General features: G+C 48.6%; 1 protein-coding gene across 2 annotated transcripts in view; it reads right to left on the reverse strand.

The window, feature by feature from the left end:
* The window catches only part of WNT3A (Wnt family member 3A), a 120,488-nt gene that overhangs the window by 34,427 nt on the left and 64,959 nt on the right, over positions 1–21,102 (reverse strand). For both annotated transcript variants that reach the window (XM_077809532.1, XM_077809533.1), the window contains exon 2: positions 18,721–18,962. In XM_077809532.1, coding sequence (XP_077665658.1) covers positions 18,721–18,962 — 242 coding nt within the window. The remainder of the gene's footprint in view (positions 1–18,720; positions 18,963–21,102) is intronic.

Below are 21,102 nucleotides of genomic sequence, written 5' to 3' on the forward strand. Positions count from 1 at the left end.
TGAACGTCTCCAATGCTCTTTTGAGCTCCAGGAGCCTGAATCAACTGAGCCAGGCTCTGAGACTCGCTGCTGTGTCGGGTTTTTTTTTTTTTTTTGGCCGTGGAGACGTACCCTTGGAAGGAAAGGAGTGAATAATATAACTCCCTGTACATCCTCTCTGGTTGAGCTTCCTGTTGTCCCACTGCCCTCTGCTCCGCCTGTCTGACTAGACCTGTCTGAGTCATCCGCCATGTCTCCACGAGGCACCCCAGGCATGGCTTGGCCCGTCTGAAATCACCTAGGAGGCCCCTGCCCTCTCTGCCCTTGAAAACTCACTGCTGTGGTGCTGCTCACCGTGAAGCGTGTGGATCTGTGACCTTGGAAAGTCACGTCCCCTCTGAGCCCCTGCTTCCCTGCCTGCCCCTTGCCTGTCTTCTCTGCTTAGATTGTACAGTCTGTGGGGCAGGGGCTGTGTTTTTCCAGCACCTAGCACAATGGGGCCTCGATGCCTCGTGGAAGCTCTTGGACATGACTACAGGACAAATAAATAATAACCATAGTTGCTTTGGTCATTCCCCTTTGTCTGTCCACCTGCTTATCTGTCTGACTGTCAGCTCCTGGGACTGGCCTGTACAATGAAATGCCACAGACGTCCCCCCAAGTGAAGGAGGTGCTGATCTCGGGAGCTGCGTATGGTAGGAGAGTTTCAGATGCTCCAGTTCTGCTCATGCTCTCCAGGACTCGCTGGCTGGAATTCTCTGGCCTGTGATATACAGGAGGTCAGACGAATGGTCCCTTCTGGCCTGAAACTCTCTGAATGTATTCACAGTGGCCAGCGAGGAGCGCCTCTCGCAGGGGAAGAAAAGCCACATTCAGGCATTTGCATCCCCTATGCACCTTCGTCAAGGAGACTGTTGCTGTTTTTTGTGCGTTTTTTTTTCCAGACACAGGCAGAGCCTCAGCTGGCGTAACTCAGCCTTGCCACACTGCGGATGCTAGGCCGATTTACACCCGCTGAGGATCTAGCCCTGGGTGGTTGGAGTTGGAGTGGTGCCTAACGACACACTCGTTACCCCCCCTTGGTTGTTGCTACAGATAAATATGACCGGAGAGCGTTGGGCTCTGGGATTCCTGCGTGCCCTTTTCTCTCGGGCTCCTTTCCATTTGTGTGTGTGTGTGTGTGTTTGTGCGTGTCTGTTGTGTTTAGTGTGCCCATTTATAACTGTGATTCCCACAGGACAAAGGGATGCTAATTAGCTCCACCTACTGTTCCCTTTTGTTGAGGACTAGCTCCCACGCCAGCACTTGGCATTCCTGTATGCGGCAGAGGGAGCTCCTTGTTGCAGCGAGCGGTAGCCCAGTGGGGGAATGTAATGTACCCAGCAGAAAAAAAATTGGCAAGGGCTGCTCTCTGCCGGCCCCCGATGCTGCTGATGCACTGCGGCCAACAGATGTTTCCAAAGCCTCTCATCACCAGGAGAGACGCCACTGGTTTTCTACTCACCTCCATCCCACTCCCACCCCCTACCCCTTCTGGTCACTCAAAAATGGGGATGTCAGAAATGCCAGCTCAGGAAATCAGGGTGAAAAGAGAGGAACCAAGCTGAGCAACGGAGACAAAATGGATTCTGCAGCCACATCCTACCCGTGCTGCCTTTTTCTCTTTTGTGTCCATCACTTTGGGACGTTCATCCCACATCTGGGCTTTGGCAAGATCAAGAGCTATTTATAAAGGGTGCCTGAAGTATCCCCTTGAAATACTGTTGTCATGCAGGGCCCTATTCAGCCCTGGGGTAACTCCACTGGAGTTGCAAGAGATTTTATTGTACGTCCAAAACAAGTCGGCGTAGGATGCTAGGAATGTAGGATTTGCCACATCAGCTGATTTGTCTCCCCAGACTGGTGTCAGGCCTCTGGCACATAAGTACAGCCACTGGGGTAAAAGAGGGAGATTTGTCTGGCCTCAGCTTTTCGTTGTCTCATTGGCCTCCTCCTCATTTGCACTCCTGCACAACCCGCTTCCCTTTCATATCATTGCAACTGTGCTCCATGGGTGGCTCAAAGGAAGGTGCTAACAGCACACAGGGTAAGTTTACATGGCACACTAAGCGCGGGCTCTGGCTCAGGTTTGAGCCCAAGCCTGCTTCTGTCCCCATACAAATCAACCTAACTCAGGTCAGCAAGCCCCTAGGACCCTGCTGGAGGAGAGAGATCAGAACTCATGGCCTGCTCTGACTTGGGTCCAAGCCCCATTATTTTTCAGGTTTAAAACAAACAAAAGAGAATGGTTTGGGAGAGTTATCAGAGGGAAGGGATCAGAAGGAGACCCCATCGACCAGAAGGTATGGGATGCATTGCCCAAGGTATGCGGGTTCCACGTCCACCAGTACCAAGAGGAGGAGACGGGTGGTGGTGGTCGGGGACTCCCTCCTAAGGGGGACGGAGTCATCCATCTGCTGTCCAGACCGGGAAATTCAAGAAGTTCAGAATGTGACAGAGTGCCTGCTGAGACTGATCAAGCCCTCGGACCACCGCCCCTTCCTACTTCTCCATGAGGGCACCAATGATACTGCCAAGAGTGACCTTGAGGAGGTCACTGCAGACTATGTGGCTCTGGGAAGAAGGATAAAAGAGTTTGAGGCGCAAGTCATGTTCTTATCCATCCTCCCTGTTGAAGGAAAAGGCCCAGGTAAGGACCATTGAATTCTGTAGGTAAATGCTTGGCTACACAGGTAGTGTCAGAGAGAGGGTTTTGGATTCTTTGACCACAGGATGTTGTTCCAGGAAGAAGGCTTGCTAGGAAGAGATGGGATCCACCTAACGAAGAGTGGGAAGAGCATCTTCGCAGGCAGGCTTGCTAACCTCGTGAGGAGGGCTTTAAACCAGGTTTGCTGGTGGACGGTGACCTAAGCCCTGAGGTAAGTGGGGAAGTGGGATACCAAGAGGGAACACAAGGAGGAGGGTGCAACAGGGGAGGCCTCCTGATTCATACTGAGAAAGTAGGGTAATCGGCTAGTTATCTTAGGTGCCTGTACACGAATGCAGGAAGCCTGGGAAACAAGCAGGAAGAACTGGAAGTCCTGGCACAGTCAAGGAACTATGGTGTGATTGGAATAACAGAGACCTGGTGGGGTAACTCACATGACTGGAGCTCTGTCGTGGATGGGTATAAACTGTTCAGGCATGGGAGAAAAGGTGGAGGAGTTGTCCTATATGTAAGGGAGCAGTATGATTGCTCAGCGCTCCGGTATGACACTGCAGAAAAGCCTGTTGAGAGTCTTTGGGTTAAGTTTAGAGGTGAGAGCAACAAGGGTGATGTCGTGATGGGCGTCTGCTATAGACCACCAGACCAGGAGGAGGAGGTAGACGAGACTTTCTTCGGACAACTAACTGAAGTTTCCAGATCACAGGCCCTGGTTTTAATGGGGGACTTCAATCACCCTGGCATCTGCTGGGAGAGCAATACAGCAGTGCACAGACAATCCAGGAAGTTTTTGGAGAGAGTTGGAGCCAACTTCCTGGTGCAAGTGCTGGAGAAACCAACTAGGGGCCATGCTCCTCTTGATCTGCTGCTCACAAACAGATAGGGGAAGTAGAAGTGGGTGGCAACCCTGGCAGCAGTGACCATGAGATGGTTGAGTTCAGGATCCTGACAAAAGGAAGAAAGAAGAGTAGCAAAATTGGGACCCTGGATTTCAGAAAAGCAGACTTTGACTTTCTTAAGGAACTGATGGGCAGGATCACCTGGGAGCTAATATAAGGGGGAAAGGAGTCCAGGAGAGTGGGCTGTATTTTAAAGAAGCCTTGTTGAAGGCACAGGAACAAACCATCCCGATGTGCAGAAAGAATAGCAAATATGGCAGGCAACCAGCTTGGCTTAACAGAGAAATCTTTGGTGAACTTAAACACAAAAAGAAGCTTACAAGAAGTGGAAACTAGGGAGGAGTATAAAGATATTGCTTGAGCATGCAGGGGTGTAATCAGGAAAGCCAAAGCACAACAGGAGTTGCAGCTAGCAAGGCATGTGAAGGGCAACAAGAAGGGTTTCTACAGGTATGTTAGCAACAAAGAGAAGGTCAGGGAAAGTGTGGGACCCTTACTGAATAGGGGAGGCAACCTAGTGACAGATGATGTGGAGAAAGCTGAAGTACTCAGTGCTTTTTTTGCCTCGGTCTTCACAGACAAGGTCAGCTCCCAGACTGCTGCACTGGGCAGCACAGTATGGGGAGGAGGTGAGTAGCCCTCAGTGGTGAAAGAACAGGTTAAGGACTATTTAGAAAAGTTGGACATGCATAAGTCCATGGGTCCAGATCTAATGCATCCAAGGGTGCTGAGGGAGTTGGCTGATGTGATTGCAGAGCCATTGGCCATTATCTTTGAAAACTCATGGTGACTGGGGGAGGTCCAGGATGCTTGGAAAAAGGCAAAAATAGTGCCCATCTTTAAAAAAGGGAAGGAGAACCCAGGGAACTACAGACCGGTCAGCTTCACCTCAGTCCCTGGAAAAATCATGGAGCAGGTCCTCAAGGAATCCATTTTGAAGCACTTGGAGGAGAGGAAGGTGATCAGGAACAGTCAGCATGGATTTACCAAGGGCAAGTCATGCCTGACCAACCTGATTGCCTCCTATGATGAGATAACTGGCCCTGTGGATATGGGGAAAGTGGTGGATGTGATATACCTTGACTTTAGCAAAGCTTTTGATATGCTCATGCTCAAATAAACTGGTTAGTCTCTAAGGTGCCACAAGTACTCCTTTTCCTTTTGATATGGTCTCCCATAGTATTCTTGCAAGCAAGTTAAAAAAGTATGGATTGGATGAATGGACTATAAGGTGGATAGAAAGCTGGCTAGATCGTCAGGCTCAACAGGTAGTGATCAATGCCTCGAGGTCTAGTTGGCAGCCGGTATCAAGCAGAGTGCCCCAGGGGTCAGTCCTGGGGCTGGGTTTGTTCAACATCTTCATTAATGATCTGGATGATGGGATGGATTGCACCCTCAGCAAGTTTGTGGATGACACTAAGCTGGGGGGAGAGGTAGATATGCTGGAGGTTAGGGATAGGGTCCAGAGTGACCTAGACAAATTGGAGGATTGGGCCAAAAAAAAATCTGATGAGGTTCTACAAGGACAAATGCAGAATGGATTTAGGATGGAAGAATCCCATGCATGGGGACCGACTGGTTAAGCAGCAGCTCTGCAGAAAAGGACCTGGGGATTATAGTGGACAAGAAGCTGGACATGACTCAATAGTGTGCCCTTGTTGCCAAGAAGGCTAATGGCATATTGGGCTGCATTTGTAGGAGCACTGTAGACAGATTGAGGGAAGTGATTATTCCCCTCTACTCGGCACTGGTGAGGCCACATCTGGAGTACTGCATCCAGTTTTGGGCCCCCCACTACGGAAAGGATGTGGACAAATTGGAGAGAGTCCTGTGGAGGGCAACAAAAATGATTAGGGGGCTGGAGTACATGACTTATGAGGAGAGGCTGAGGGAACTAGGCTTATTTAGTCTGCAGAAGAGAATAGTGAGGGGGCATATGATGGCAGTCTTTAGCTACCTGAAGGGGTGTTCCAAAGAAGATGGAACTAGGCTGTTCTCAGTGGTGGCAAATGACAGAACAAGGAGCAATGGTCTCAAATTGCAGTGTGGGAGGTCTAGGTTGGATATTAGGAAACACTATTTCACTAGAAGGATGGTGAAGCACTGGAATGGGTTACACAGGGAGGTTGTGGAATCTCCATCCTTATTTGTTTTTAAGGCACAGCTTGACCAAATTGGGGTAGGTCCTTGACAAAGTTGGGGTTAGTTGGGGTTGGTCCTGCACTGAGCAGGGGGTTCGACTGCATGACCTCCTGAGGTCTCTTCCAACCCTAATCTTCTATGATTCTATGAAAAAGAAGTACATCTTCCCACAACGCACAGTCAACATGCGGAACTCATTGCCAGGGGATATTGTGAAGGCCAAAAGTATAATTGGGTTAAAAAAAGAATTAGATAAGTTCACAGAGGTTAGGTCCATCAATGGCTATTAGCCAAAATGGTCAGGGATGCAAACCCCATGCTCTGGGTGTCCCTAAACTGCCAACGGCTAGAAGCTGAGACTGGCCGACAAGGGATGGATCACTTGAAATTGCCCTGTTCTGTTCGTTCCCTCTGAAGCATCCGGCACTGGCCATTGTCAGAGACAGGATACTGGGCTAGATGGACCATTGTACTGACCCAGTATTGCTGTTCTTATGTGAAGGCAGCTCAAGGCGCAGATCAAAGTCAGAAGGTCTGCACAGTGCAGTATGTACATGTTAGCGTGGCTGTGAGACCTAGGTCCAGCAACGATAAGTCCCAGTTTACCATGCAGTGTGGATGCTCAGGCATGGGCTTGGAAACATTGAGTCCACAAGTCCGGGTCCCATAGACCCGAACTTAGTGTGCAGTGTAGACATACTCATAGTCACTTGTGCAATGCCTACACATGGAGATAGTCTTCCTTCCTTACCTCACCAGGATCAGCTTATCTCCTGAAACAGTTCCCCCAGCTCCTACCTCAACATACAATGCCGATTTGCTACTGTATAGAGCCGACACAGCTGCCCTGATTCCAAGAGCTGCCTCTGTCTGTTTTGTCTAGCATCAAGAAAGGAGACAGACAGATCAGGGGTAAGTGGCTGGTGGTCTGCATTTATTCACCTGCATGGCCAAGTGCAACTTGTACGGATAGATGTTCAATCCTGTTCCTTCCAGTTCTTTCCCCCATGGTTACCAGGTACAGTTTGTAGATCTTTGTTGTTGATACCTGGGCAGCTGCCCAAATTGCCATTAGCACAGAGGTGGAAGGGGTGTGGTGGGAAATCAGGTCCTCTGGGGAAAATTTGCATCAGAGAGAGACAGAGATTTTCATCCAACCTCCTACATGTAACATACCAACCTCCCGGAAAAATAAATGTCTTGTGGCTCTCTGCTGATGCCACACTTTATTGCAGAAGTGAAAAAGTCTGATCCAGGATGTGGGGGTAGAGGGTGGGGAGCGGGAGGGAAGGCATTTGGCACAGAGACGAGCAAGATGTTGGCGCGCCATCAAGAAAATATTATTGAGATTGTCTAAATCCCTTAGTCTTAACGCTGCAGCTTCTTGCAAGAGTGATCTCTTCAGTACGGGGCAGAGGGCAAGACTCTTCTGTCAGAGGTGAAAGACTTGGTCTCGCTGAGCAATATGTTACCTTACTGCAAGGGCTTGTGTCCCCTCTGATCTTTAGGGTGGGGAATTCAAGGCCCTGGTCTGTTGCTACTGAAGTCAAGGGCAACACTCCAACTGCTTTCAACAGTAGCAGGATGAAGCTTCTGGTAAGGAATGCCAGTTACTAAGGTATAGTCTGAGCCCGCAGAAACATCCACCCCTTCTGTCAACGTTCAGGAGCTTCTCTTGTAAGAGGAAGGATAGTTTTGTGGTTTAGATGCTAGACTAGACTACAAGAGAGCCTCCTGTCTTCCTGAGTAAACTTGGGCCAAATCATTTAACCTCTCAATGTCTCCGTTCTCCCGTCACATGGGCATAATGGTACTTCCTTTCTCCCACTCTCTGTCTGTGTCGAACGTAGCCCTTCAGGGTGTGTGTAGGTGTATCTAACCTGCTGATATAGATTTTATAGCTAAGATGTCACGGATACTTGCTTTATTAAATAGAATTACCTGCCAATACTTAGTAACATAGCACCACCCCATATTCACTGTGAGAAGGCCTCTGTCATGCTACTGGCCCAGATCCGTGAGAACAGTGACCTGCCTTTGTACGCAGACCTCTTCAACCACCCACCAGCTCGCCTCTTTTCTAGATGCCCTTTATGGTCATTTATGCCACCACAGGACATGAGAGTGGAATCTGCTTGGCGCAACAAGTGGTCAGCAAGGACAATCGTTAATCACTCTCTCGTCACAGACCCAACCGTCTGCCCACCAGGTTCTGAACTGCTAAGGCTCCTGTGTTCATCTCTGAACTGGTTTCGAACAGGACAGGGCAACTGTGTGACTAATCTCTTAAATGCGGTTTGTCTAATGATCCGCGAGGCAGCTGCAGTCAACTTCAGACTATGTCGCATATCCTTGCCCAGCGCCCACTGACGTATTTCGACAGCTGGCTACCGGCTCTCCACCTGGCTGATGATGATGCCATCAAATGGCTGGGTACATTTAGGATATGCTGAGACCTGGAGAGAAAACACCAGGTTCTAGACAGCTCTTTGATCTAGCGGTGAAAGGCAGAACAAGATCCAATGGCTGGAAGTTAAAGGCAAACAAATTCAAGTGAAAAATAAAGTACTTTTTTGTTAACCGAGGGTGATTAACCATTGAAACAAATAGCCAAGGGGCTTAGTGGATTCTTCATCGCTTGAAGTCTTCAGATCAAGACTGGAGGCCTTTTGGGAAAACTGGCTTTATTGGAGTCAATACGGGAATAACAAGATGAAATTCTATGGCCTGGGTAATTCAGGAGGTCAGACTAGAGGATCTAATGGTTCCTTCTGGCCTTAAAATCTATGAACTGATTAAATGAAGAAATATATGGTTTGGGATCCAGCGCTGTGATATCAGCATAAATGACATGACATTATTATCATTTATTATCACTGCCGGATGAAGCCCTCAAAAGATGGGTTGGCATAATTTCTCTGCCTGCTAAGAAATCTACTGTACCTGTCCAGCAATGCTTGCTGTGAAATCGAGGTCAAGCCAGGATCATCTTTTCACACTTGGGCTTTCAGAACAGGTTGGGGTCCCCAAGGCAGATCACAGTAACTCATTCATTCACATCCTTCCCCTTGCCTTGGCCACCCAAGCGCGGGTTCTTGCAACCTCTGGAAGTCCAAGTCCCTCCCCACTAATAAGGAGACCATCGTACGGCTTCGAAAGAGGCAAGTCTCATGCAGCATTAATCTCCTTGCTGGATATGGGTAATGTTTCCTGGGGTTAAAATCAGAGGAAACTGATCCAGAGGTCACACCATTGGCTTTGGGGCTTGGCTTCTGTCATTTGCACACTAGCAGGAGTGATGGCAAAGAATTCTTTCTGCAGCTCATGATGTTCCATTGGGGTACGGAATGAATTTATGTCTCCAAACCTCCAAGCCTGCCGTTAGGTTCCCATTTGTCCACTGTGAGTTTGATAAATGCTCCGAGAGGGCACATCTGGCCGGTGCAGATGCTTGCCGAGGCAACACACGCGCACACTCAGCAAACACACACGCACCCAGGCAAACACACAGATGCACAAAAAGGGACACTGTGACTTTCAAAGGTTGCACGAGTGTTAAACTCTAATAAACAAGCTCCGTTCACGAAGGCTGAAAGAATCCAAGGCCTCCTCAACAAAGCATTTAATCCAGTTTGCCACGACCTTTGACATTATTAGGGGTCGCAGTGACCCTAATCCAATCAGATTGATTAACTAAAGCAGAGACCCCCATAAGCTGACCCCCCTCTGTCTTCTCCTATTTAGTCCTGACCAAACAGTGGGAGAGACGTGCCGTATTTACACCACAATGGGCCCGCATTGAGAACCTGTTTCATTACAGGGCGACTTAAACTCCCATTACTCCATCAATGTATCATTCTTCAATAGTTCATTAAAAGCTGCTCCTCCACAATAACTGTTAGCCATTTCTCAGTCCAGCTGGCAGGTTTAGAGCCCCGGCCAGTCTTTCGCAAGGAGGGGTAGGAGGGAGTGAAAGAAGTGGATGGACAAGGGCTCCCTTTTAAAATTTAAACGAACAGGGGGCTTAAATAGTTTGAGGTCATTTACTTTTATTGAAAGAGGGGGGAGGAAACTTTTATTCCGGCTTAATTATGTGCTGAGGTCTCTTAAAGAGACAGGGACCTAATAAGATTTCTGGGTTTGCTTTTTTTTCTTTTGTCCTTTGTTTTTTTGTCTTTTGTTCATGTTGAATCATGTTTTTTTTTTGCCCCAAAGCATTTCAAATTGAATTCAAATTCACATTGCTTTGGGAGATTTAAATGAACAACATAGACTAACACAATTCAGGGATAGTCACCTTATAAATGCATAGATAGACAGATACAATCCTTAATAGAACCATAGGAGTTAGAGATGGAAATTACCTATTAGATTAGTTAGTCCACTCTCTGTTGCCTAGGCAGAATTGTTACAATATATTATCCAGACTGTATCCAGTCTAGTGTTTGCTCCTTGTTAAATCAAAAGATACAACAGATTTCTGGTGGATGAGCCACGCTTCTTAGCTAAACCACTGGGTGTAACCTGTAAGAATAAAGCTGCTTTGATAACTTTAAAGCACATTTCTTGGGCAAATTCAACTTTCAGTTAAGCGATACCCATGTAACATCTAGAGCAATGAATGACCTAGAAACAAATGGATTTCCACAAGTGTCAGGAGTAGGATTTGGGCCCTAAAGATGGTTTTATGATGACAAACACATTAATAAAGGATTCTCTTCCCACAAAAAATAGAATAAAAGGGTGTAGATGTTATAGTGACTGGTGTTGCACGAATAGGATCGATCATTAGGAGTGGATGGGTGAGTAATGGGGACCACATTAATTTTTCCCTTCCACGCACCAGGATTTGTTTTGCAGGGTAGCTCGCATGCCAAAGAGTTTGGGAGAATCTGGGATGCTTGTTTCCAGTGGTTTGCAGAGAAAGAACCATGCGTTCTACCCATGCTGTGATTCTTTCCCCTGAGCTGCCCATCCATTGGCACTAACAAAGAAAGCACAAGAGACACTAAGACCAGATGGAAGGGAAAACATAGTGTAACTAACAACTTTTTAGTAACACCGGATCTCCCTACCCCTGAGAAGCTTTCCCCAGCCCTGCAGCACGGTTCAGCTAGGCAAACACCACTGCAGGAGCCAGGGGAATGCCAAAAAGGTTCAGCATGAATAGGCATCTAACTGTTCTGATGCCAGGGATGGGAAAACTGAATAGTCCGTTTGTCCAATGGCATGAATGCTGGTGGCTCTTGGACTTTTGAACCCTGCCTGGTTATCACCTGGTGAAGTAGAGCAGAGCGAGAGGCTTCCTGGCCAGTAAATGAGACTCTGATATGTCCAAATGGGAGCAGAGCCCACATCTGAAATCGCCTAGACACCCGTGAACATCAGGCCTCGTTGAGGGTTAGACATGATCCTGAGTATCACTGATGATGTAACTTCCTATAGGCCTGTCTCTGCTACAGAAACAATCATGTTTAAATCATGTATGATTGTAGCTAAGCCATGTTATACCATAGAGGTGTCAAGGGGTGACTGGCCGTTTACGGGGAGATGGAGCCATCCACACCTGTGCCATAATTAATTAGCTGCTTCCCAGCCTGAGGGGGTGGGGCTAAGGAGGATCAGGTGGTAGCTTAATGGGCACCTTGGCCTTATAAAAGAGCTGCGAGAGATCAGTCTAGCACTCAGGCCCACAGGCAGTAAGGCTTGCTCCTGTGAAGGCTCTGAGCCAGGCTCTGCAGGAGAAGGGTACTCCAGAGCTAGCCCAGAGCAGAGAAAGGTAGCCCAGAAAGGGGCTGGGAATAGGGCCCATAGGGTAGAGAGAAGCCCCACAGAGCAGAAGAACCTTTTTGTTTGTTTGGGACTTTTTATTTTGGAATTCTTGTTCTGTGACGTGGCCAGAGGGTTAAGACATCTCCAGAACAGACTGATGTGTGGCACGCCGAGGAGAGAAACTGAAGCAGGGAGTACCTGTAGTGCTACACTTAGCCAGTAGGGAGTGCTATGGGGCAGCCACACCCCATAACAAGGGTTTTTCCTTGCATGTGTGGACACAAGGAGCTTTTTACCTATCTAAAACGCAAAAGGAATACCTACAGGAAATGGAAGGAGGGGCATGTCACCAAGGAAGCGTACATGGGAATAGCACGAGCGTTTAGGGACAAAATCAGGAAAGCCAAGGCAAAGAATGAGTTACAGCTAGCAAGAAACATTAGAAACAACAGGAAGGGGTTCTTCAAATATGTCAGACAAAAAGGGAAAGATCAAGGAGGGTGTGGGTCCGCTGCTCAGTGGAGAAGGTGAGCTGGGAACGGAAGATAAGGAGGCAGAGCTGCTCAATGCCTACTTTGTTTCAGTCTTCTCACAAAAAATAAGATGTGACCGGATGATTACCGAAGTTACCATAGAGAATAAAGGGGGAGGGATGCAGATCGGGGTAAGTGAAGAACATGTCAGAGATCTTCTGACCAATCAGAATAAATTCAAATCAGCAGGGCTGGATGCTATTCACCTGTGGGAGCTGAAGGAATTAGCTGAAGAAATCTCAGAGCCCCCGGCAATAATATTTACAAACTCATGGATGACAGGAGAGGGGCTGCACAACTGGAGAAGGACTAAGGTGGTGCCCATCTTTAAAAAAGGGGAAAAGGAGGAGCCAGGAAACTAGAGACCAGTCAGCCTGGCTTTGATACCTGGGAAGCTGCTAAAGCAATGTATAAAACATTCAATTTGTGACTACCTGGAGATGAAGGGGTGATCACAGGGCCAGCCCTAGACCAAATGGTACCGCAAGCAAGGAGTGTCTTTGGTGTCCCCCGCCCCCTTTTGTTTCCCATCAGATTTGTTCCTTGCTGCAAACTAGATTGCAACTGAGCTTTTTGCTTCCTAGAATGAGCTCCTGAAGGCTTCTTTTGGGGCATCTTTTATTGTCTATGGGGAAAACAAACAGTATGAGGGAGAACAAAAGTCTCTGTTCCGCGGTCTTAGAAAGTCATCCAACATTACATGTGAAGCATGGCAAAAGAAGAACCAGTATTTCTTTTATATTGTTGCACAGATAGAGGTTCAATAGATGTCTCTGGCGTCTCATTAAATATGTCCTTTATTCGTCGCTATTTACACTCTTCAAGTCTTAAAACACAAGTACGCTTTCATAATTACACAATAAAACAAGGTTCACAATATCGCAGCTGGGCTCTCACTTCACTTCAGTTTGTTCTTATATCTCACTGACTGACTGGTGACACAACACCCCTTATATACCTGCGAGAGTACAGCGGACAACATTCTAGGAGGTTCAAGGAAAATGTAGTTCTCAGAAAGTCTGGAAGGTTCCACGAGATTCTACAGAGGTCCAGAACATTCTAGGAGGTTAGTGAAAAATGAATCCACATACGGAATACCTGAAACATGTTACTTCAAACATTCTATTTTCCCTTTTGTCGCCAACAACAAAAACAACCCCACAAGCCCGGCACCCCCCAAGCCCGGCACGTCAGGCAGTCGCCTGGATCGCTTGCCCCTAAATCTGGCCCTGGGTAACCACTAACAGCCAGCATGGATTTACCAAGAACAAATCATGCCAAACCAGCTTGATTTCCTTCTTTGACGGGGTAACTGATTTGGTGGATGGGGGTATGTGGTGGACATAATTAAGGCTACGAGTCTGTCACGGAGGTCACGGATTCTGTGACTTTCCGGTGACTTCTGCAACGGCCAGTGCGACTGGCCCAGGGGCTGTCGGAGCAGCTCAGGCAGCTCCTGGGCCAACCACACCGGCGGCAGCTGCAGCAGTCTCGGGCTACTGCCTGCCCCCCACCCCCAACTCCAGCAGCAGCGGGAGTTTGGGTGCATGTGGGAGGGGGCTCAGAGCTGGGGGTTGGGGTGCAGGAGGAGGTGAGGGCTCTGGGCGGTGCTTACCTTGGAGGTCCCCCCAGAATGCCTCTCCATCAGCTCCTAGCTCTACATGCTGCCTCCAACCACAGGCACCACCCCCGCAGCTCCCATTGGCTGCAATTCCTGGCCAAAGGGAGCTGGGGGAGGGACATGTCGCTGCTTCCAGGGAGACCCCCAAGGTAAGCGCCACCCAGAGCCCTCGAGGAGCCAGGTAGGGAGCCTGCCATTCCTGCCAACCTGCCCCCCGCAGCACCAGCAGGGGTCCCAGGCTGTGGGCCACCTCCTGCCCCTCCTCCCCCAGCACCAGCGGGGGTCCCGGGCTGCTCCCTCTGAGCATCTGCAGCACCCCCTGGACCGTCCCCCCCCCCCCCCGAGCACCCACAGCACCCCGGGCTGCCCTCCCCCCCTGCAGGATTTAGTTAGGGGTATATCCTGTCCATGACTTTTACTAAAAATACCCATGACTAAAACATAGCCTTCGACATAATATACCTGAACCTCAGCAAGGCTTTCAATACAGTCCCACGTGACATTTTGATAAGTACACTGGAGAAATGCGGGCTCCACAGAACTACCATTAAGTGGATACATACTTGGTTAAAGAACCACAAACAAAGAGTAACTATTAATGGAACGACGTTGGATTGGAGGGAGGTCTCAAGTGCTGTTCCACCAGGATCTGTTCTGGGTCCGGTGTGGTTTAACATCTGTATGAATGACCTGGATGTAGGACTAGAGAGCAGACTGATCACATTTGCAGATGACACAAAGCGGGGGTGGGGCGGTTGCCAACACTTTGGAACATACAGCTAAAATTCAGCGGGGTCTTGATAGATTGGAGAACTGGGCTAGAGACGACCCAATGAAATTTAACAGACAAACTTAAGGGGCTACTCTTAGGGAAGAAAAACCAAATGCACAAGTACAGAATGGGGGGGGGAAAGCTGGCTTGGCAGCAGCACTGCTGAGAAGGATCTGAGAGTTGTGGTGCATCACAGCCTCGACATGAGTCAGCAATGCGATGCAATGCTGTTGCAAAAAGAGCAAATGCAATTTGAGCTTGCATTACCAAAGGCATAGCCTGCAAGTCAAGGAAAGCGATAGTTCTACCCTACTCGGTGCTGGGTAGGCCTCAGCTGGAGGACTGTGTCCAGTTTTGGTCACCAATATATAGAAAGGTGGAGAGAAACTGGAAAGGAGCCGGAGATGAGTGACAAAGATGATGAAAGGGATGGAATGCAAGCCATACAAGCCAAGGCTGAAGGAACTGGGTCTGTTTAGTTTGGAAAAGAGGAGATTAAGGAGGGACAGGATACCAGTCTTCAGACACTTGAAAGGCTGCCATAAAAAAGATGGAGAAAAGTTCTCTTTTGCCACAGAGGGTAGGACAAGAGGCAGTAGGTTCAAACTACAGCATAGCAGCTTTAGATTAAATCTCAGGAAAAACCTCCTAACCATAAGAACAGCAGGACAATGGAACAGACGCCTCGTTAGGTCGTGGGAGCTCTTTCACTGGAGGCTTTCAAAGGGAGGCTGGAGCCATGTCTTGGGTGGTTTAGACATAACCAATCCTGCATGTTGGCAGCGGGTTAGATTAGATGACCCTTGTGGTCCATGATTCTAAAGCATCCCCCTCCTCACATTCACCATGAGAGAGGCACCTGTTTTAGACTATGGTTCTATCAGTGTCAAAACATGGTGGCCTCACATGACCACAGTCCAGCAAGATTTTGACATCACTGAGTCAGAGTCAGACCCTAGCCCTGAATTCGTAATGAGATACCAAAGTGGCAAGTGTGGCATGAATACTGAGCGAGTTTCAGTTAGATTCAGGCCTAGAAAGCGTTTCTTCAGGGAAAATCAAAACATAAAAACAACAACAAAATCCAACCAAAACAGCCCTTCTTCGTAAGAAAGACTGAGATCCAAACCCCCACTGGTGAAAGTGGGAATAGCTCCCATGACTTCAGTTTGGCTTCTGTGACTTCAGTGGAGCAGTGCTGATTTACACCATCCGAGGACCTGGCCCCACTGACCGCAATGGAGCAGTGCTCATTTACACCAGCCGAGGACCTGGCCCCACTGACCGCAATGGGACACTGAAGTTAGCTTCTCTGTTACTTGGCTTTTAAACTGTGAACTCCAGCACTTTTCTTTTCTTTTCTTTTCTTTTGGTAGTAGCTCAAGTATGTTCCTCCCCTCGGGGATCTGCACAAGAATGTGGCTGAGCTGTTCTCCTCCCCCCGCCCCCCCCCGCCTCCTGCAATAGGTGAAGCCAAACTGAAGGATGGTTAGATTCTCCCTCGAGGAACAACATTCTTCAGTTATGAAATCGTCCCAGCGTCCTTTTCCTAGCCGAGCCTGGCTACTGCACAACGGCAGGATCCGGGCCCCATCCTGGCACACACACGCCCATGACTGCAGTGGGCGCTGCAGGTGCAGGGCACGGGCTTCCTTCGCGCCAACATATAACCACAGGTATATCAGAAGGTGGCGTGGGGCAGTAGAGCAGCTATGCTGCCCTGTGTCTGGGGTATGTCTACACTGCAGTCAGAGGTGGGCCTGGATCTAGCTTGGATCTAGCTAGCTCCCATAACAATGGCAGCACACGCCTACCTGGGACCCTGGGTGTTTACTCGGGTGGCTAGCCTATGCTGCCATGCAGGCCCTAGGAGGAAGTTTGGGGCCCTGGTATATCATGTTTCCTGGGGCCCCTCCAATTTCATCCCCATTTCACCCCTTTTTATTGATGTTTTGAGGAGGCCCCCCTGATCTTGGGCCCTGGTACAATTGTTCCCCCTTTTCACCCTTCTCATGACCCCTGCTGCCATGGCTACGCTGGGATTTTTATTGGAGCTCGCTAGATGAAAGCTAGCTTGGGTTTGTCTACACAGGCTGCAATCACACACCTGACTGCAGTGTAGACATACCCTGAGAGCCGCAGGCATCCCATGTGCCGTTTATGACGGTATCAGGAATTAGGGCGGTCTGGTGTGATGAAGGTACTGGACTAGGATTTAGTAAACCTGAGTTCAGTTCCCAGACTCCTTGAGGGACCTTGGGCAAGTCACTTGGGTCTTGTCCTCACTAGAAAGTTCAACCCCCCGCAGCGTGACTGAAATTAGATCACTATAAAGGTGCTCTCTACCAGCATAGCTATTTCTGTAGGGGAAGGGGCATTACTATTCTGAAACGAGTCATCTTTATAAGTTCATCCACTCTCGGGATTTTGCCAGTATAACTAGTTTGATAAAAATCATGCCTCCAACCAACATAACTTTACTGGTAAAAAACCATATAGACTAGACCTTAATACATATGTGCCCCAGTTCTCCATCTGTAACCTGGGGATAATAGCACTTCCTTTCACTTTCTTTTCCATGTGGGTGTACAATGCCTACCGCAAGAGTGCCCTGATTTTGGTTGGTGTCTCTAGATAGTAATATATTAATGTAATGTGAGAAGAGCTCTGTGTAAGCTCGAAATCTTGTCTCTTTCACCAACAGAAGATGGCTCAGTATAAGATACTACCTTGTCTCTCTCCAATCAATAATGATACAGGCATTCCTTTCAGTATACTGCTGTGATGTAGTCCGGGAATTTTATAAAGTTCACCACAACAGGATCCAAAGCTCTTCTGAATTACACAGTAGGATAAAAACAATATCCCGCCCCGACACCTGATCACAAGTGACAGTGGATCCTGGCCTGAGGTGAATTTATGAGCTCAACCATATAAACAGACTTTAGAATGGTCTTCCTGAAATGTATCCTAGAGGCTGCCTTGCACTGCTGACACGAGGTCAGCTGACGTTGCTCTGGCTTTCAGACAAGCTAATTTCAGCGGGAGGAGCGTCAGTCCTTTCGGGAACCTGTAACAGTGCCTTTAATTGCACACTGAAAGGATTACTTCCAGGTCTGTGTTGCTGCTATCCTGAAGGCGCAGCCGGCTGTGTCGGATATTCCTAAACAGCACTGGGCAGGGAGTCCAGCTTCATTATCTCCGGGGAGGTCAAATGCAAAGCAAGTTTGCCTTACAGCTGAACTTATTCGTGATAATCTAAAACTAAGGGCCTGATCGTGTTCCCACTGAAGTCAGTGGGAGCCGGACTGGGCCCTAAAAGCCAGGATGCAAAAGCAGAATAAAACAGTTGCTTTTGCTCCCAAAGAGGCATCTAACATATGGGACAAGGCCCTGATCCAGCTCCCTTTTGAAGTCAATGGAAAGACTTCCAGTGGGAGTTGGATCAGAATCTATTTAGCCAGGCAGGCCCCAGTATCTATCTATCTATCTTTCTATCTAGTGCCCAACACCAAAATCTAGAAACTAAAAGCGCAATTAGCTCTGAAAGGGGAACCCATTAATCCTGATTGCAGTGTATCATTTCCCCTTTACATACAGCCCTTCCGGGGGGGGGGGGGGGGTGTGCGTTCAGCCTGCTTGACAGCATGCCAGGCCAAGCCAGTCAGCAATCACTGACAGACCATCTGATGTGGCGTGAAATGACGTTTGGTTGGAATGGAATCCAGAGGTCCAGCTCTACCAATGAAAACAGCTGCTGCATTAACAATCTAAATCTATGGGAGGAGACTAGATGATTCAGGACCCTGGCAATGCTAGCTCTCTAGGTCACCTGTTCAACACCAGCCCCAGGTGGGCAGTAAGTGAACACTGTTACCACTTGAGGAGTGTTTGGTAGCCTGTCTGAAGGAGTTGGGAGATCTCAGTCCTCTTCCCAGTGAGCCCACTGCTGTTGGCCATCTCATTGGCGAGGCCCAGGGCTGAACGGGTGTTGGGACTGAATTGTCCTCTCTGCTCTAATGATGGCCTCTCTGCATCAGGCCAGAAGCGTACAGGTGGGAGGCTAGGTGGAGAAAGCTTGCACTTTATATGCATGGCACTTTATACCAGCCCAAAAGAAAAGGTCACGACAAATGATACCAACTACTGCTTTGAGCAGGGGGGTGGGACTAGATGACCTCCTGAGGTCTCTTCCAACCCTGACATTCTGTGATTCTATACAAGATGGGTTTCAATGTATATTTGCTGCTAATAGTCCACATGTATCACCCTCGCTTGCCTTATCACTCAGCACTCACCTTTATCTAGCACAGGCCCAAATATGGCCAGGCTGTCATTGACGGTGGTGCAATTCCATCTCCTCCCACGGAACTGGTGTTGGCACTCCTGGATCCCGACCTTGACCCCTTCCGCCACGCTGGGCATGATCTCCACATAGTTCCGACAGAAGCGCAGCTGCTTGGGGACCAGCCCTGGGATGCTGCCGCAGAGGATGGGCTGAGTCCCCAGGGAGGAATACTGGTGACCGATGGCCAAGGACCTGGAAGAGAAAACATAGCAGTTTTCAGGCTGACTCTGCTCCTTGCACGGCTTGTTACCAGTCACAGCTAAGGGGACAGCAACACTTTCAGTTCCTCAGCCCTCTCTGCCCAACAATAAATGTCCCAGCTCCTGATCCCTCCCCACAGAGAATGGAGTCATCTACCTCTTTAAACCTTCCACAATCCCCAACAAAGAACCCCACCATAGCTCCTTCCCTGAACTAGGTCTTTTCTGTATGGCGACACACAGGAAAACTAATCTGAATTATCTTTTAAAGTGGATTAGTTAAATTGTATTAAAGTCCTATGTGGACAAATGTATTCAGAATTAAAGTGACCCAAATTAAGGCCTGGACTACACTAGAAAATAAGAGATGGTTTGCAGAATATCCAGACGTCATAATGAAAGGGGCATTCAAAATAGGTGGGCAGATAGAAAGTTAGGTAGACATACAGCTAGTTAAATAGATTTCAATATGCTCTTACGAGTGCTCCTAACAACCACCTAGATTATTACAACCGAAAGGATTTTTAAAGTCAAATTTCCTTTGCACCTTTGATTTAGTTTCTTGGTTTACTTTTTTGCCCTGAACGTGAAACTACGCTGGTCAGTTTCTCTTTCTGTTTAAACACATCTTTGCTACCTGGGTTTTCATTTAGCAGTAGCTTGTTGTGTTTGGGCTGCCTCCGTGGCAGAACAAGTTTGTCTGTTTTTATAAAAAGGTTATTCGCACTGAAATTGTAAAAAAAAAAATGACAACAATTATATCGATGCCGAGTGCTGCAAGAAGGCTAGCGTAGAGAGGAAGGAGGGGCCAGAGCTTTGTGCCCTAGTCTAAGAATTGGGAGCCAGAGGCTTCCTATATCCTGTGAGGCAAGTCTCAGTTCTCCATCTGTACAGTGGGGATAATTGCACTGCTCTACCTCCCAGAGGTGTTGTGAGGATAAATGCATTACAGAGTGTGAGGTGTTCAGAGACTGTGGTGATGGGGCCATGTTTCACCTAAGATCAATTCTTTTTTTTAACTAGGATAAAAGGTGAGTTAGAAGGTGTCACAGGCGGGCTGGCCTTTTAAAGGGACGCTTGGCCCAGCCTCACCAATGCCTCCTAGCTGAGGCCTAAGGAGCCCTGGGTCCTTAGAAAGGCCACAAGAGCTCAGCAGAGCTGGTGAAGTGCAGGGATCAGGGAGGATTCTGTAGTAGGCCCTGAGTCAGGGCAAGGACCCGGAGGGGCTGAGAGAGGTGAGGAAAAGCTTCTGGGAATTTCAGCCTATGATGGGCACGAGAACTACTTTATTTTGACATTTTTCCCCCAAATTGCCATTTAACCAATAAATTGTGCGCTGAGGCAAGGCCCTGGGACTGATCCTTCCTGCGCTGGGGAGCGAGCCCGGCAATTGACAGAAGGCATTAGCTAACATGTGCTAAACCTTCCATCTGGCTCCAACTCAATCAGCTAGCACATGTTAAAGCCTACATGGCCCTGTGTTAGACTAGAGCATGTGAGCTAACATGTCCCAACAACACATCCCTAAATCCTAGTCAGGACAAACCCTTGGGGACTGATTCATGGTTTCCAAGGCCAGAAGAGACCACTGTGATCACCTCCTCTGGCCTGCTATATAACCACAGGCCACAGACCTCCCCTCAAATTACTCCTAGACGGATCCTTTTGAAAACCATCTGATTAGGCTTTAAAAATGTTCAGTGATGGAGGCTCCACCATGACCCTGGATCCTCAGATGTATTTAGGCACCTAACTCCCACTGAAGTGGGCATCAAGTGCTTCAATACCTTTGAGGTCCTGAAAACCCCCATCCACTATCCACTGAAGTCAATGCGAGCCCTTCCTTTGACTGCAAGGGGCACTGGCTTAGAGGCACTGACTTTCTATTTCCCCGTGGGTGCTTGGCCCCTGCTCCACCCCAGGCTCTGCCCCAGGTTCTGTCCCACCTCTTCCTGCTCCTGCTCCACCCCCACCCCGACTCTTCCCATCCCGTTCTGCCCATTCCCCCAAGCGAGTTCCGCCCTCATTGCGCCTCTTCCTGCCCCCACTCCTCCCCCTTCCTCCCAGCACCTCCTGCACGCCACTGAAAAGCTGATCACTGGCCGGTGGGAGGGGCTGGGAGCAGGTGGTGG

The sequence above is a fragment of the Eretmochelys imbricata genome, chromosome 2 (assembly GCF_965152235.1).
Source record: "Eretmochelys imbricata isolate rEreImb1 chromosome 2, rEreImb1.hap1, whole genome shotgun sequence".
Taxonomy (NCBI): Eukaryota; Metazoa; Chordata; order Testudines; family Cheloniidae; genus Eretmochelys; species Eretmochelys imbricata.